We start from the raw sequence: 17,787 nt of genomic DNA, 5'->3' as shown, positions 1-17,787 counted from the left end.
TTTAGCTTCTTTTGACCATAACTTCAAAATTGTACCTATGTAGTGACCAATATATCATTTAAAAGGTATTATTTTGTTCCTTATGACAGAGACCGTACTTCAAAATCTTCAAAAATGGACTTATCGGTTTTTGCGAACAAACTCTTCACATTTTTTTCTTCTCCTTCTCCTTTTTTCTGTTCTCGATCTTCCCGTACTTCGTTTTTGAATAATTATATAAAGTCATTATGCTCTCTTCCTTGTACAATGTCACATTTTTTGTGTGTATATCATTATGTATACATAATACCACGTTTTTAATGGCAAGCAGCATTCATATGTGTACAATGAACAAACGAAAAGCTATTGTGTATGTGGTGTGAGGTTTTGTTTTTTTTTGTCACCATATTTTTCTACTGTACGTATTCAATTCAATTCCATTCCAAGGTTTTATTTTCACTTCTTTCAACAGAATGTACAAAAAATATAGATTCGACATGCGTTGAAGGAATGATACATAGATAGCAAAGAATAACATTTGTCAATAATCATTACAAAATTAGGCATTTTTCATACAGACATACATTCTGCGAAAAAAAGTGGAGGTACCCACACAAAAGACTATGCTTGTACAACGTGGGCACCTCACAGGAAAAAAAAAAACAAGTGAAAACTGAACTACAAGTGTGCGGGATGAAAAAAAGAAGTGGAAAAGGGGAAAGGGAAGAAGCAGAAATACAAGTAAAGAGACGAGACAACTAAGAACAAAAAGCCTAGATCAATCGGTACATTCAAGATCAAATTTATATTTATTTATACACACGTTTCAATTATCGTCTATGAGTGCCTGCAGGATGTAGCATTGTTTGATTTCATCAAAATTTATATTTTCATGTGCTTTTTAGTAATTACTGTTTGTAACGATGACGTCCTTGTCACCTGCATTACATTTAACAGCTATTCAGCTATAGGCCTATTTGAATAAAATTTGGATGATTTAATTACATAACTATTATGTTTTCAGTGATCCACGTTTTACACGCCCTGCTTTTTAGTTGATGGCTCTTTTCCATTGTTATACGTGTATTTACATTTCTGTCCACCTCGCAAATTATGCATTGCTGTTCTTGGCTATTCTACTTTATTTGCACATTATTTTATTTTCTGTCATTAAATTCATGATACACATTACATTACGTATCTCTTACGAATTGATTAAACGACATGATTTCTGTAATGTATGGTTAGTTTTTTTGGTTTCACTCTTTTGCTGGATAAAGATCTATGATATTTGAGGCAAAGTTCTTCCTCATGCCTTGGTGACCTTTCCAGATCACTGAATGTAGACATTGTTTTGTTTTGTTTCACTCCCTTTCTTTGTCATGCCTATCTTACGTTTTTCCTGTCTGTTCCGTCCCTGCTTTCGTTCCGGTCCTTGTCATAGTCTTTTTTTCTGATTATTTTACCTGACATTAGGATATCAAAATTTATATATGGAGTCCTTGACGGATCTTAAGAGGCCCTCACCTTTTACAGTAATTCACAACACAGGATATGCTTTTCTTGTGAATTCCTCTTTTCCATGTAGAGTTATAAATTAAGATTGCATTGCTTACTTGTTTATTTATTCAAACCAGAGTTGATACTATTGAAATAATTTTACCTATGTTTTGTTGAAACTTACGTGATTCAAAGTTCCTTTAAATATTATGTACTCATGCAAGCGTTATGTATATTACTTTGTATGGAAACAAAATCATTTTGAATTGAATGGAATTGAAAAGATAACTTTTTTACTTAGGTGAGGCGACGGATCTTCATTTCGGTCTGGCGGAGGGAGTAATAGTAACCACGCCAGTCTGCCCACACGACGCCCGTGGCATATTCGGCCGTCTGTCCGCCCAGATAGTTGCCGTTGAGGTTGGAGTAGTGGCATTCCTCGTACCACCACGCCCCATGGAAATCGACGGCACAGTCCGAATCCGAGTCATGGTCTTTGGTGGCGAACAGACGATTCGAATGACCAGATAGGCTGTCTCCTGGAGAATACAAGACGCAACGAGGTCATAATTGACTAAAAATTTGCCGACACCAACTTTAGTCTCTCAAACAATGTCAAAGGGCTGGCCACATTTGCCCGTCATGCCGGTTGTGTGAGTTAAGATTACACTTCATGCATGTCATGTACAGTACATATTTATCAAGATCTGCGATTCATGTTCTATCCCACGATTGGTGTTTTTATATATTCATCGCGGGCCTATACCCCCTCCCCCTCCCGCACACGGACACATACAGTTTTGACTTAAATATATAATTCTGTCCATAATAAATGCTAACTTTCAAGGTAGTAGCACTCTTTATTCAAAAGCTATTCGAGTTGAAAGTGAAGGATGTGCAAAGAATTTTAAAGAAATGAAACGGGACCTCTAAAACCCTACCTAATCGCACTACTCTACAAAAAAAGGGGTTGTAGAAGAACTGCTAAAAACACACTTTTCAATTCGTTTTATGACCCCAAACTGGACAGAAATGTAGACGAAGAATAACTCTTTCAGAAAGTATGAAAAGCTCAAGATTGACTTGGTTGACCCGTTCACCTTTTTGAGGTCCTGACACAAAATCAAGGACTTTGACTTTTTGTTCGCATGTATGATTAACAATACAAAAAACAACAATTTTTAAGGGCTCAGTGATCGGAAATGTTCCTATCTGATCCTCTTAGAGCAGGGGATCTGCTTCATTGCGTACATGAACATATTCTAAATCATTGGGAAAAGCGAATTACTACAATATCATGATTTATTCGCTTATTTCAAATGTTTGATGTCATGACACATTCATGACATTAATGAATTTAATACAATAAACTTTTGACATAAATCGCACATGATTATGCACAATAATATAGGAATCTTGAAGGATTTCTTCGAGGCGGTATTCTATCTCACCATGGAACACGCAAAAAAAAAAAATAAAATTATGAATACAGGATGTTACTGGACGTCAAATACATTCTGCAGCCTAACTAGTTATTATTCAGTTTACTAGTAGTTGTCTTTGAAAAACACCTTTAAAGTTATTGTTTACCAAGTTATTACTGGAGCAGTGATTTAATTGAAAAAAAAAAGTTCAAGATATCACATTTGATGCATTAGTGTAGATCAGTTATATCTTAAAATATCCTGCCATTATAGTCATTATAACCTTTGCAATAAAACCTAAAATATAGGGAGATATCCCTACTTTTCTCACTAAGCCATAACTGCAGACGGTTTAGTCTAGGAACATTTTTTATATATTATAAAACTATTGGTCACATTTTGCGTGATTGACAATACTTGACATTGATTATACTGATTCAAAATTTTGCACTGGTTGTTTCTATCCCTAACTCATATTTTAGAACTACTTTAAAGCATTAAATATGGGGTTTTGTTTCATCTGCAAGTGGTAAATAATGTCTTTAATTCCAAAAATAGTACCCGCGTTTCCACTGTAACCAGAGACAGTCAGGAGATAGTCCGATGACTCGTCGGCGACGCTGAAAGTATCGTACATCGCAAAGCGTGTCTCGTCGTCGAAGTCGGCCAAGTCCACTCGAAGCTGAAAGCTGGCCCCGGAGGTCAGGCGGTGGATCTTGTCGTTGCCAAGCCAGAACTCGGAAGACATGTTGCCAAACCCGTGTTTGTAGTCACACCAGCCCCGATAGAAATCGACTGTGCCATCTTGCCTGCGCTGGAAGACCTTCATGTAAATGTAAATTCGAATATATTAATAATGTCATAACAGAGGAAGGTATTAAATGACAATTGACTTGATTTCTATTCAAAATCCGAATTTTTGGGGGCCTCCCCCTTCGTCAGGGATGAAAGTGCTTTAAGCATACACTTTCCCCAAAAGAAAGAGGATATTTTACACTTGCAGAAGATATCTTTGTTATCATATTCATTAATGGGGAAGTTTTGTAAATGAAATACCAATTTGGGGAGGGGGTGGGAGTTAAGCCCAAATTTGAAGGTATCTTTAAGAAGATAAACGTTTAATTTTGGATTTGCACTATTGTAATTGCATAATATTATATTTGTTATGAAATAATCTCAACCAAATATTCTTGAAATAATAGGCGTTTTCACATCAGCCCGATAGAATCCAAGCTCGAGATATTTTTCGCGATTGCGAATTAGCGCGCTATTTCATTTCTTATTCACAATTAGGCGTTTTCACATCAGCCCGATGTTTCGAAACAGCGCGCTATTTTCTGACTTGGGAAATTAAAAAATATCTCGAGCTTGGATTTTTATCGGGCTGATGTGAAAACGCCTATCAGCCCGAAGAGAATTACCCGAATTTTTTTCGAGCTAATTCGACAGCTGAGTATGTGCAAACAGCATTAGTAATGTGTGTGCCCTCTCAAAAATTCCTCATGATTTGTGTGCAGTTTGCCTCGATCGATCGGCTCACACACGCTAGGCGTGCTAATTTCTCGAGTCGTTTTCACATTATCAAATAGCGCGCTACTATCCCATTATTTCAGAAATTTCTCGAGAAATTTTCTCGATCAGAGCGATACAATTAGCGCGCTATTTCGCTATCGGGATAATTTCCCAAGTCAGAAAATAGCTCAAAACATCGGGCTGATGTGAAAACGCCTAGTATGTGTAAAATACATTTTTTCCATATTTGCGTTTTTTTTGTGTTAGGCATTGACATTGTATCAATTTTCTTTTCCTTTTTGCTTGATTATTATTTGATTTTACTTGAGCCTTTTTAATGCATTTCTGAGGGGGAGGGTTTCATGTTTCTTCAAAAGACAGACATCAAACAAGTCGCCCTTCATTCAATTTGTCGTAGTCTTTCAAACGTGCGCTAATAATTTAGGACTTCAGAAGCACAGCCCTGCCGAAGAAGAAAAACCAAAATTCTACAGCGATATGGTTCTATCAACAGAGAGGTTCTCTCAACAGAATCGATAACGTACTGGAATGTTGAAAAGAAAAGTTTTCAGACAGTGAAGAGTCTGCTAAATTAAAACTGAGGAAAATTTTAAAAAAGAATGGCATGATCTGAACTGAACTGAAAAAGGTTGGAAATAAACATATTTCAAAGAGTAGTATTGATACAGTTGTCAAAACAATCATTATTACCCTTTGCCGCTTTTGTTAGGCCTATATCTTAGTCTATGCCTGTTAATTCTTACATGTATTAACATCATACACACTTTTGAAACACACATTTTATACCACCTTGCCCCCCCCCCCCCCCCAGCTAAATAGACTGGACATGCTTACGTACTGTCCATCCACCACCATCAGTCTCCATGTCACAGTATACAAAGAAAGGATCGCCGCTGTCATCCGGGTATATGGCGTAGCGCCCGCTTATGTTGGTACTAGCCGCTAGGTCCGAGCAGTCCCTAGGTGGCGTGAGTGAAGCTGGAATTGTAGAGATCAGGGGAATATAGTTAATGAGAACCGCACATGCCCAAAATACATTCCTTTATAGTGGACCCAGACTTTGGAATAATCTAGATAATAGCTTAAAAGATTCCCCCAAATTTGTCACTTTTATTTACAAATTCAGAAAATACCTACTCTCTATTTATAATTCTAGATAATCCAAATTGCTTTAATTCATGCTTCAGCTTTCACCTGTCCTGATGCCGCAGCACTTGGCGTTTTCTGTATGCAGACCTCTCTTCTTTCTTCTCTCCTCCTTCTTTCTTGTCTTTTGTACTTCGTAGACTTGTATTGTAACCGTCTTCTCTCCTCTCGGTACTGTCTCGCGTCTTATATGTGTGTGGGTAATTGAATGTGTGTACGAGTGTGCTGTCCTTGTCATATTTTCCCGGTACACGCGGTTCAATGAACAGTGTCCGGGCATTAGCATTGATACTTTATTATATATTTTATTTCCCGACCTGCGTATCTTAGAATAACTATATATGTATATTTCTACAGATGACTTAAATAATCCATATAAGATACAATAGTTATAAAGAATTTTGAATAATATTGTTTATTAATTATCTAGCGATCCACGTCCCACAAGCTTTGCTTTTTAGTGCATGGATCACTATTTTCCATAATCGAATTTATTTTCCGTATGCACACGAAGTATATATGCATTGTTTCTCCTAATTATTGTTGCTGTTATATAACTTATCTTGTATATTACGTGGATCTTCTGTAAATGTTTGAACAATATCATTTCATGACATAATACTTTGTACTATGTTTTGATTTTCGTTGATTGGAAATGAACTATGATTGAATTGAAAATTGAATTGAAATTGATGTTGTGTTTTGGATCAAATATTTATCCTCTAGTGATTGGTTGAAAGAGCTCACCTGATTATAGGTATTTTCAGCTATGTCAGAATGATGGCATGTCTGAATGAAGTACTTTTTGCAAAATGAAGTCATTTCTATGACGACATGTTGCAATGGTTATAATATTTGCAAAATTATGTCACAAAGCAATTCTGAAATTGTGGGCAGCTTTGTACCGTCACTTTGTAGAATGTAGCATTTTCTTTAAAGTACGTAATTTTGACATCACAAAACAATTCTGGCATCGCGCAGTGCGACGAACCGTCACTCTCTGTGAAATGTAACACTTTCCAACAAAACAATCGTGACGCTGATACGGCACATTTTGGTAAATTGCACATTTTGGTAAATTAGCAAAATTTGCAGTTACGAAAATGTGCCGTAATATAGTTACGGCACATTTTGATAACTGCACATTTTGGTAAATTTACCAAAATGTGCAGGACATTGACGGCACATTTTGGTAACTTTTTGCTCCTTCACAGTCATCACAAAAACAAATTGTAAGTGCAGTTGGTTTTTGTCCCCACCGAATGAGTTCGGTAGCTAAAGGCCGTGTCACACCTTTCCGGGCAAGCTACGCGGCCTTGTTGCGAGTAAGGTTTTTTCCAGCACGCAGGAAAATTATCTCGCCCGTAGTTGCACGCAAGTCCGATTTACCCGCAGCCAAGTTTTGAGCAGCACTTCGCATGCACAGGCAACTTCCACGCAGGTACTTCGCAGTCCCCGTATGCGGCCAGCGCGACCAAGATAATGACATTCTGTTATTTCTGTTGGACTTCTGCCAATCCTTCAGATGAATTTCTGAGTTGTCAGCCCCAACGCGTCTGGCACGCAGGTCACCAGAATACCCGCAAGAAGAACATAAGTAGCACGCATCCAGCAAGTAAGACACATGCACAACTCGCCCAAATCCTTGTCCGCCTTCAGAAATTGTCCGGTATGCTGGAAAATCCTCACACGCAACAAGCCCGCGTAGCTTGCCCGGAAAGGTGTGACAAGGCCTAAACATGTTTACGGTTAAAAAGGATTTGCGTGCGCACTTCCGGGCGACTAGGTTGAGATACGTGCTAGGTACTGTTATGTGCAGGTCATCTGCGGGGACCTCCGGGTAGTAAAAATTGTTCTTCGCAAGTCGCACTCAAGGCTTGCCCGGGGATTGCCCGCAGAGGTACACGCAGAACGCCAGTAGGAGGCCCTTAGCGGCAGTACCTCGCAGATACTTCGCAGTCCCCGTATGCGGCCAAATTAATGACATTCTGTGGGTTTTTAGTACAATTACCAAAATGTGCAGATTGTCCAAAATGTGCAGGCAAATCCACTTTTAACTGCACATTTTGGTAACAGTTGATCACGTCAGGTATAGGTGCACTATCGGCACATTTTGGCAAATTACCAAAGTTACCAAAATGTACCGTACCTTAGTTACGGCACATTTTGGTAACTTGCACATTTTGGTAATTTACCAAAATGTGCCGATTTACCAAAATGTGCCGTAACAGACGCCACAAAAAGCATCCCAGGGACAAGAGTGTTTGCCTCTTATTTGAGAGGACGGTGCAATTACAGACCACAATGCTCAGCAAGACTCGAGAAGTAAATCCGGTTCGTTTGGATCTGGGGGCAGACGCGCTAGAGACTAAGCCAAATCATCACTCTTTTTGAATCATCACATTCGAATTGGTATCATAGATTTTTAAGTAGACCTACTTTGACTTGTCGATGTTTGCTGCCTTTCGATATTGTCTTCTTCCACGATGAATTCTACCAAAGCCTCTGTCAAGTTCAGTATGCGTTCTATGCGGCACCTGTCCAAAGTTGACAGGGAACACGGGACTGGTTCGTTTGACTAAAAAATGAGAGCACATTATCATTAGATTATGAAATACATGCGTCGTGCTCGTCTTTACTTCTAGGCTCGTATCCTCCGCTACAGCTTGTTTGTATTCTGGTTAACAATTATTGCAGATCTTGCACGTATGAATTCCATGGTCTGTTTCGACAGGTTAGGCAGACAGATCTACGGAAACTTTTACAAATGGGAAATGGAGCTTTAACAAGAAATAGAAGGGTACTATTGATCATTACAGATAACAAAATATTGTTTACGTTCATTGAAATAACTCTTAAGTGACTATTGTGGTTATCCTCTAAAGCTATATGGATATAATTTACGTAATAATATACTATGATCGCGTGTCGAACGCCTAATTTAAATCGAGAAATACACCAATCATAAATTCTTTATTCTAAATTGCAGTTAAAACTTCACGCGCAAAAGTCACCATTGCAGATGATATGAGGACCCCGACCTAAATCATATTTATTTTTATTCATTATGCATTTTATTTAACTGTGTTAAAAAAAAAAGAAAAATTAAAAAGACTATTGTACATCCACTTTTCTAACGTTTTTGAAATTCCTGGCAAGACAAAAAATTGGTCAATGATTGCAAACAAATTCGGGAGTTCCACTTTTAAAGACATGAATCACTCTAGCAATTTTCATACTTTCTGGGAAAATGGTGATTTGTAATTAATTTTATTCCTCATCCCAATCACTATCAATTGTGAAACTCTGTGCCCAGTATAACCAAAGATGCTAGTCTATAAATACTAAAATCTGAAAATCACCCGGGAGGTCTGAAGAAAAAAAAAAATCATCCATGCGTTCGTCACAAGAAGGTTGGATCATTGTAGCAGTTTATTTTTTGTTTCACCTGACAATCAATTAGGTAAACTATAAAGGGTGCAAAATGCATGTGCTAGATCAGCTTGCAATTTTCCTCGTTTTTCTCATAGTAGCCAATTATTTCGTGCGTTACATCGGCTGTTTGTAAAGAAGAGAATCACATTTAAAACAATACTGATTGTATATTGAGGTATTCATGGTACAGCACCAGTGTACAAACAGGAACTTGTAGAGTTAAAGTCATCATTTCAAATATTCTACCATGTCCGAAGTTCACGGGATCAAACACTATTCAAATACCCATCAGAAAAATCAAGAGCTACACTGGTGACAGGGCGTTCTTGCTTGCTACACCAAAATTATGGAATAATCTTCCTCTGTTTGTAAGGTGAGCAGCTGCAGTTAATGAGTTTAAGACAAAGGTACAAAATTCATCCTTAGAAAACTGCACTTTAATAGGTTTGAATTATGTATATCAAGATTATTACTTCGTAATGCGCAATATCACACTAAAATGTAAAGGTTCAAATTTGCACCCTATTTGTCCCTATAGCAGCACCTGGTTGCACAGCTGCATCTTTTATTATGCAAGTAGAAAATTAAATCTCTTAATATTCATATTCGTACCTACAAAGATGCAGACATATCCATCAGAGTGTAAGTTTGATCTTACGAGTAAAACCTTGGTCCAAATTTTCAATTCACAATGTATTTTGAAATGTTTATGGTGCATGTTTGCACCCTTGATTAGCACAAAACTGAGGGTGCAAATTCTCACCCCTGCAGGTTCAAAATTCAGCGTATTGCACCTCTAAGGTTGCAAATTGTTGTTATTGCTATTATTATCATTATTATAATTATCATTATTATTACTATTATTGTTATTGTTATTATTATCGTAACTATCATTATCGTTAAGTTAACTTACACAGCTGTTTTGAGGCGTTGCGTCAGGAGGGTCTTGCATACTACTAGAAGTTGACGACGAGAACAAATCAGCAACAGAGCTACTAGCTGAATCCATAGCAACAGTAGTCTGCAACAAAGGTGACGTGAATATCAAGACAGGAGAGAAGACAAAAACCAAACAAACAAACGAATAGCTTCAACACCAGTTCCCCTAGTGTTTGTTTAAAGGTATAGTACAGTTTCAGCTGAGCTGAGGTTTAACCCTATTCCAACTGGGGGGGGGGGGTCAAATTGACCCCCCCCCCCCACATTTCGCGCCACGATTCCGCAACGCGCAAAGATTTTGCAGCGTCGTTTCATGACTTTTTTCATTGAAGTCTCCCGCATATTTTGAGACCAAATTTGCGACGTCCGGGTTCACTGTTCTGAAGTTTCGTAATGTTTTGCATGTACATGTCAACCCAAAAACAGCTCAAATTCATGATATCGTGTGCAAATCCAATGCAAATTGCGGGGTTTTTTTTGTTTTTTTTTTTGTTAAATTAATATGAATTAGATTATTTCAACTTTTAACCATTGAAATTAATCAATTCTAATGTAGATAAGCTTGAAAAAGTGCCTGCAACAAATTTGGGCAAAAAAACAATAAAATACATAAGAAATTAGCAAAACAATAAAAATCAAAAGAAATTAATTTTCATTTCGCTATATTTTACAAGCAAATTGTTCGATGTGTCTTGAGGAACTCTGACACAAAAATTTAGGGATCCTTCAGTCATTTTGATGGAGTTATAGGTGAAAATATGATTTCATGCATAAATTTGCATAATTAATTTACTTAAAATAGAAAGCCAATATTTGTTATTGCATGACCATATAATCTTGAAGTTGACATACAGCTCTATCTTCAGGTAAAATTTTGCGGCGATCGCGCAATCGGCGGCCGAGATCTGAAGGAGGGTCAAATTGACCCCCCCCCCCCTGTAAAAACTTGGTCTCAAATAGCCCAGTTAAAATAGGGTTAAGGTTTCCAACATTTTTTGGATGATTTTTTTTTTTGTCTTTGTTTTTTAGATAATGATGAACATCTTATAAAATAAGAGAAAAAAGGATTTCAAAGGTTATTTGATGCAGAGTGGTTTTGAAATTGCTGAGATATCCAAAACGCAGCAATTCTGATATAAAAGAAGTAGGACTAACCTTTCATTAGAGATTGCTTTGTTTTAACTTAGTTTGTGGATGTCTGAGCCCCTTCATAACCGATTTCAGCAAATTTCGTAGAATTGAGAATTGAATGCTTTTAAACATTTCAAAATGTGGTGCAAAGTATCTCAAGAAACATTGCAAAAAGTTAAAAGCTGAATTCTTACCTAAACTAATGCTACACTATCCCTTTAAAGGGAGTTTCGGGCCAGTAAAGAGTAAAGAGTTTGAAAAAAAAAAAACCAAACAAACATTTCACAAGTATGCAGCACAAGCAAGCATGCAGTTAGCAAGCAAGCAAGCACTTAGAATCGCAGTCTATTTCGGGATGCTATTTTTGCTATTTTTGCGACAAGCAATGGTCAACAATGGATTATAATCAGTGCAAGCTTGGACGGTAGAATATCTATCCCGATCTGTGGTACATTTGGCTTTGATTTCAGACGTATCCGCAAATTTTTGGCACACACGTGCACATATAGCATTGCGCGATGGAAGGCGAAAAGCAGAGAAATAAAGAGGAGAAAAAAAAAATCTTCGCCAATTTAACTGTGATGTACAGTTCTTGGCTCTTCCAGACGTAGAATTGAGAAGGAAATAAGCATTAACAAACAAATGACTCGATTTCTGGAGTTCAATAGGCAAGATATAGGGTACATCTCCGGTGCTCGTCCATCATAAAGCTTTCCATTATTCAACAGCGCATGCGCAGACGATATTGACATCGTCACACACACACTCACACACACACATAAGAAGAGGATGCGACGAGCGGAGAGCTTCCTGGATCCTGCGTTAAAAGTTTTTTTTTTTGTCATAAAAGGATATCTGTAACAATTCAGAGAGTTCAGTTTTCTAACCGTGCTTCCTCATTCGTGGGAAATTGTGTGAATGATTTTGGCCTGAAGAGGACTTTCCCTCATGTGAAATAATACATCCATGATCGTAGAACCATACATACAAAAGCATAGTGCTTGTTCCCTTTTTACCTCAAGTAAAAGTGATTATGCAGAAAATTTTGTGCACCCTAATGGATGAAGGAAGTCTTGAAATGAAAGTTTCATAACGTGTCAACACAAAATGTGTTTTTTTTTTTACATATGTAATGCCTTTGTATAGACGTGTATATATTAAGACAATTCCCTTTGTTTTCGCCTTTTTCCCCCAGTTTGTACTAGTATTTACTTTGCGTTTTTAAAAGTTTTACAGTTTGCTTTTTCCGCAGATTCGTTTTCCCGAAACCAATTATACGATTATTATTCAAATTGTAACCGAATGGATTATCAATCATTTTTAAGTAAAATGAACTAAACAATCCATTTGTGGGTCATCGACCCCCTTTTCCCTCCTTGCAGTTCCCCACCCCCACCCACCCCCCCCCCCCCGCCACTTGTGTGTGTAAATTCTAGATAACCGTTTGTAATCGTTTTATTATGAGGATAGGCTAGTTAGTCATTGCATTAAGAATTATTAAGTTTTGTTATTGTGACATGTTCTCGAGTAATTTTCAAGTTTGTTATTGAAGAGAAAAATACCCCAGTTAGAGTCCCACCAAACACGGCACAGCCTCTAGAGTTTGTGCCGCCCGACGGGAGGACTCTGTTGCATCTTTTTATTTACTTTCTAATTCCCTTTGTATCTTGCTGGGATGCATGTTTATGTATACATATATATATATATATATATATAATATATATATATATATATATATATATATATATACATGTATATATACATATATATATATACATGTATATATACATATATATATATATATATATATATATATATATATATATATATACATATATATATATATATATATATATATTTGTTTTGTTTGTTTGCTTTTATTTCTGGTTTTTTTTTTCATCATTTCGATTCAAAGTTACATGATTTTCAATACAAAAAACATCATCAATAGCATTTTTAACATTCCGAAGAAAGGAAAACAAGTTAATTATCAGCGATGATGATAAACGACGCCATTTAATTGGGAATTTGTATAAGGTGGAAAATGCATCAGACCGCATATTGTTAACTATAATCAAATTTTATCCTCTGCTCAGTCGAATGTATGCCTATGATAATAGTTCCTTCCTGAGCGATTTACTCTTTCTCGAATCGCTCGAAATAAACTATAAATGAACTATTGGCGAATACAGCATGAACTTGGTTTCAGATTTATTTTTGATGATATCAGATCATCACACCAACACTTGGACAACTTACACAATTACATTTATCCTTTCTTATCACCTTAAAGGGATGTTATGATATTGACTGAGGTGAGGATTGAGCTTTTAACTTTTTTTCGAGATACGTGGAAGCCGCTTTATGAAATTTTAAAGAGCATGTAATAATTCTAAGAGGACTTCAAAGTTTATTATTTTTTTATTATAATCGCTTTTAACACATTTGAGATATTAAAAACAAAGTAAACAGAGCGCTCCTGACTGCCTGATAACAGTTGGGTCCTACCTTTGGTTAGGACCTTTTTGTTTTTGATTATCTCAATCGGGATAAATTGTTCATCTAATAAACTTTTAATTACTCTCATAATTGTTTGCTTTTGTGATATTTCATATTAGTGGTTTGTAATTACAACGCAAAATGTTAAAACCTGAATCCCCGACTTAAAGGGTGTGTACAATTCTGGTCGAGGTGTAGATTTAGCTTTTAACATTTTGCGAGATATTCAGATACCACTCTATGAGATGTCAAAAAGCATGCAGTTCTATGGAGTATCAAAAGTTTATTCGATGAAAATCGGGTTTGAAGCGGCTGAAATATCCAAAAACAAGGTGAAACAAAGAGATCCTAATAAAGTTGTGGCATGTCGCCTTTTATTATTAGCATTTTTTTTTTTTGATATCTCAGCCATTTGAAAACCAATTTTCATCAAATAAACGTTGAATCCTTCTTAAAATTACATGGTCTTTCATATTTCATAAAAGACTTTTCATCATCTCACTTAGGAATGTTCAAAACATGAATCCCTACCTCAACCAGTACTGTACAGTCCCTCTAACCATGCTAACTAAAACTATACCATCTTTTTAACAAGGAAAAGCATACATCTTATATCGTCAAATCGTTGTGTGCACGGAAAAACCACGCAAATGCACTTGGGGTAGGTGTACGTATTAACACGGGACTAGCGTGAGTTCGCCTTGTTCCTCTCGGCACACGGAGAATTTTTCATATTTTTAGATAACTAGCCAATGACTTTTTTGCTGGCAAGAAAAAATCAACAAATGAAATAAACAAGCAAAAAAGAGCAGCCATTAGATAAATATTAGAATAATACAATATGGCATAATGATTAGGATCCTCCTTACATGTAAAAGTTAATTGCCAGGTATGTTTATTAAAGGCCTTCAAACACCACCTTTTATACCTGTAACCCTCACTGTAAGCATAATAATTATAAGAGAAATAGAAATAATGAAAAGGAGCTTTCAGAGGCTTCAGAAAATTACACTGAAGCCTTTTTTTAGATGAATTTTTTACTTGTCAGCTGATTAAAACCCGGAAGAGGCACCAGATTTTTTTTTTTTTTTTGCGCCCCAATATGTAAAATAACGGAACTGAACATAAACTTTTTTTTTCTAAATCTGAACCCTCCCATTAAAAAAAAAAAAAAAAAAAAATCCGAGGCCTGATTAATCTTGAGTGCTACCTCAGACAGTTCGACTGACGACCATATGAATAATGACCAGGGCACAGATTCAGATCGGGAAGGAAGCTCGTCAGTCACGGGCTGCGATGCACGTGACGTAAATGTCGGGACAAGAATGATAAAGACATGCAGAAAAAAAAAATCGATGACATGATAATGAGAATGATGCTCGTTTATCTCTTCTATTCACCTATTTGGTCATTCATTCTCCCCTCATGGAAAGATTACCATTTCAGCCATAGTTATATCTGATTTTTAGAGGGGTTCTTGAGATTAAAATAAACAGGATATCAAATAAGCGATGGGTAAAGACTTTTCTCACTTGTAACTGTGATTTTCACTACACTTTTCATTTCATGATGATTAATTAAAAAATCATCTTACTTGAAATTATGTTGGAATAAGGTTACAAAACATACATAGAGTCAACAATGCAGTTATGTCAAAACGTGTCTTCCATGTTAAAAGTGAACTCCACCTCTTTCCCGACACCCCTTTCCCCGTCATAACATCTTTATAGTTTGTCATTCAAACAATTTAACGCTTACAAGTTCCTCATTTATTTTTCAATCAAAACAACTTTTGATGTGGCATCGTAATCTATGACAAAAATAGATAAACAAGAATATCTTACCTCTGCGATTTAGTTTTTTTGAATGCAGGCATTGCGAATTTCCAACAGTCTTTTTTCATCCACAATTGTGATGTCGCTGGTGGTACGTTACTTACTGTAATTCCTCTTAATGTCCTAAATTCCTCATACCACTGTAAATATTGTATTATATAAGATTATATTATATTTTATTATTATATTATATCATATTTATATTATATTACATTATATCATATTAGTATATTATGCTATGTCATATTATTCTATATCATAAATTATTTCATAACATATTACATGTGTATTAATCATACATTGCTTTAAAGAACGGACACACCGATCTCACTCACATACCTTGTTCCCCATTTCAATTGACATAGCAAGAATCATCGCACGTTTGCATTCAGTGCTTTAAAAGATAGAGTGCTGAGAAGTTTATTCCAAGACTCAGAATTGTGGCTGGGCAATGTGTGTTTCCTTGAAGCTTTTCAATTCAAGATTACACAGTATCAAAATAATTTAGCATCAACAAACATATCTTTATCTCAACGTCATGACGTTATTATTCCTATTGCCCGTTGTCTTGTCATTTCTGGGTTGGATGAACTCTACAGATTGTGAATTTGCTTGCTTGGTTGCTGACTAATGGAAAATCAGTTCTTAGAATCCTTGCCTTAACCTTGATTTGACTCGATTTAATTAGATTTGCTTGATTTGATTTATTGGTTCCTGCATTATCGTTGTTCTAGGTGTTACAAAAAAAAAAACCTATCTTTGACAGTTCGAAACCTATATTTCAGATAAAACTGTCATCGATATAAGTAATAGCTGAAAAGTGTACAATTTAGTTGGAGGTGATTTGAATATAAAAACCTATCAGTTTTATGAAATCAATGTTTAATTTCAAAGTAATGTTCAAGATTTTGGTCAAATTTTAACCCTCTGTACAAAACCTCGACTTTACAAAGGAACTGATGATGTGTATGGGAGTGTGTACTTACAATGACCCTACACAATGGACCTGGATACCACCTGTAAAGAGCTCTGTTCCAAGGCACATGAATGCTTTATTAATTTATTCATGATGGACTGCCCTGGGCAGTACTACTCTGAGTTCATGGCAAAGGGTTAATTAAGTGCGTGCGCATGAAACTTTAAAGTAAGCACATGTTTCCACGTGCTTGCATTGATCACCACATTTCAGAATGAATAAAGACTAGCTGTGAGAGTGGAATTCCTCTTGAATAAATAATTGCATTCCAATCCTGGTCATTGTCCAGGATCATTGTCGTGGTGTCAACTACACACTCCCATACACACCAATTGACTTCTGAGCAAAGTTAAAATTTTGTACTGAGGGTTGAAAATAGAGCAAAATTTGAAACCTAACTGAAATATCAATGTTTAATCTAATGAAACTACACTGTACATCATGCTTTCATTTTAGAATGGAATCCAACAAAATTGTACACCATTCAGCTATTGCTCATAGCAATGTCAGTATTATCTGATGTATAGTTTTTGAACTACTGAAGATCAAAAGTGGGATTTTTATTTCTATTTTTTTTTTTGTGTGTAACACCCAGTACATGCACAGATATGTACATGTGTTGTACACATTGTTGGTACCCTATCTCATATATTATGTATATGTATATGTATGATAACATACATATGCAAATATATGTTTATATACACATATGTGTGTATATGTATAACAATAAACTTTATATATATATATAAATATATATATATTTAGTACAGAAGGGCTACAACCTTAAGCGTACGTTGATTTGCCTGCAGACCTTAATATATACATACACATGTCAAGCTCATATAAAAAATAGAAGGAAGGGATGCCTTGCGCAGAGATAGGATCAGTTCGCTTCATACCTGTGGTTCAGCCTGCAGGGATGGAAAACTAGACTCGTGAGAACCGGGCTGCGATGCTGCTGACGCAAATGCCGTAACAAGACAGGAGACAGAAAGCAACAGCTTGATTGCCATGTCGCTCACTTTTCTCGAGATCACAAAAAAAAAATTAAAAAAAATGTCTTCCAAGGGACGTTGCCGACAGCTATTTAAAGCAAAAGTATTTCCAACAATGCAGCTCGTTTTTAAAATTCTTTACGATGAAAGCGAATGGCTGAGTATAAAGAGAAGCGCGACCTTTTCCAACAGATAATAGGCGAGCTTTTGATAACACGACACGAACGCTATATACAACGACGCAGCCTTCCGGGTTGAACAATGGAACCAGCGACTCGCGCATGTGCAGAATACATCTTTCTCCTTCTTCTTCTTCTTCTTCTTCTTCTTCTTCTTCTTCTTCTTCTTTTTAGCCTAATAGTGTCGTCTTTAGACTTCGGATCGCCGATCTA

The 17,787-nt window shown here is 36.3% G+C and overlaps 1 protein-coding gene across 1 annotated transcript; it reads right to left on the bottom strand.

Annotated features, from left to right (window-relative positions):
• Positions 1–671: 671 nt before the first annotated feature.
• Positions 672–17,422, bottom strand: LOC140235645 (microfibril-associated glycoprotein 4-like). The gene is made up of 6 exons (XM_072315654.1): positions 17,300–17,422; positions 9,931–10,038; positions 8,022–8,160; positions 5,275–5,414; positions 3,465–3,726; positions 672–2,018 (listed from the first exon to the last, which is right to left on the bottom strand). The coding sequence occupies exons 1-6, from the start codon at positions 17,411–17,413 to the stop codon at positions 1,777–1,779; spliced, it is 1,005 nt and encodes a 334-aa protein (XP_072171755.1). The 5' UTR covers positions 17,414–17,422; the 3' UTR covers positions 672–1,776.
• Between the last annotated feature and the right edge of the window lie 365 nt (positions 17,423–17,787).

Source organism: Diadema setosum, chromosome 12, assembly GCF_964275005.1.
Source record: "Diadema setosum chromosome 12, eeDiaSeto1, whole genome shotgun sequence".
NCBI classification, from domain to species: domain Eukaryota; kingdom Metazoa; phylum Echinodermata; class Echinoidea; order Diadematoida; family Diadematidae; genus Diadema; species Diadema setosum.
Note: the sequence above shows the minus strand (reverse complement) of the source record. Positions and strands in the feature narration are given on the sequence as shown.

Excerpts from the sequence above, each read along its gene's own strand:
- LOC140235645 (XM_072315654.1), bottom strand. The coding sequence starts at position 17,413 with ATGGCAATCAAGCTGTTGCTTTCTGTCTCCTGTCTTGTTACGGCATTT. Across the intron at positions 10,039-17,299 it reads CCCTGCAGGCTGAACCACAG|ACTACTGTTGCTATGGATTC; the intron begins GTATGAAGCGAA and ends CCTTTGTTGCAG. Across the intron at positions 2,019-3,464 it reads TGGTTACAGTGGAAACGCGG|GAGACAGCCTATCTGGTCAT; the intron begins GTACTATTTTTG and ends TGTATTCTCCAG.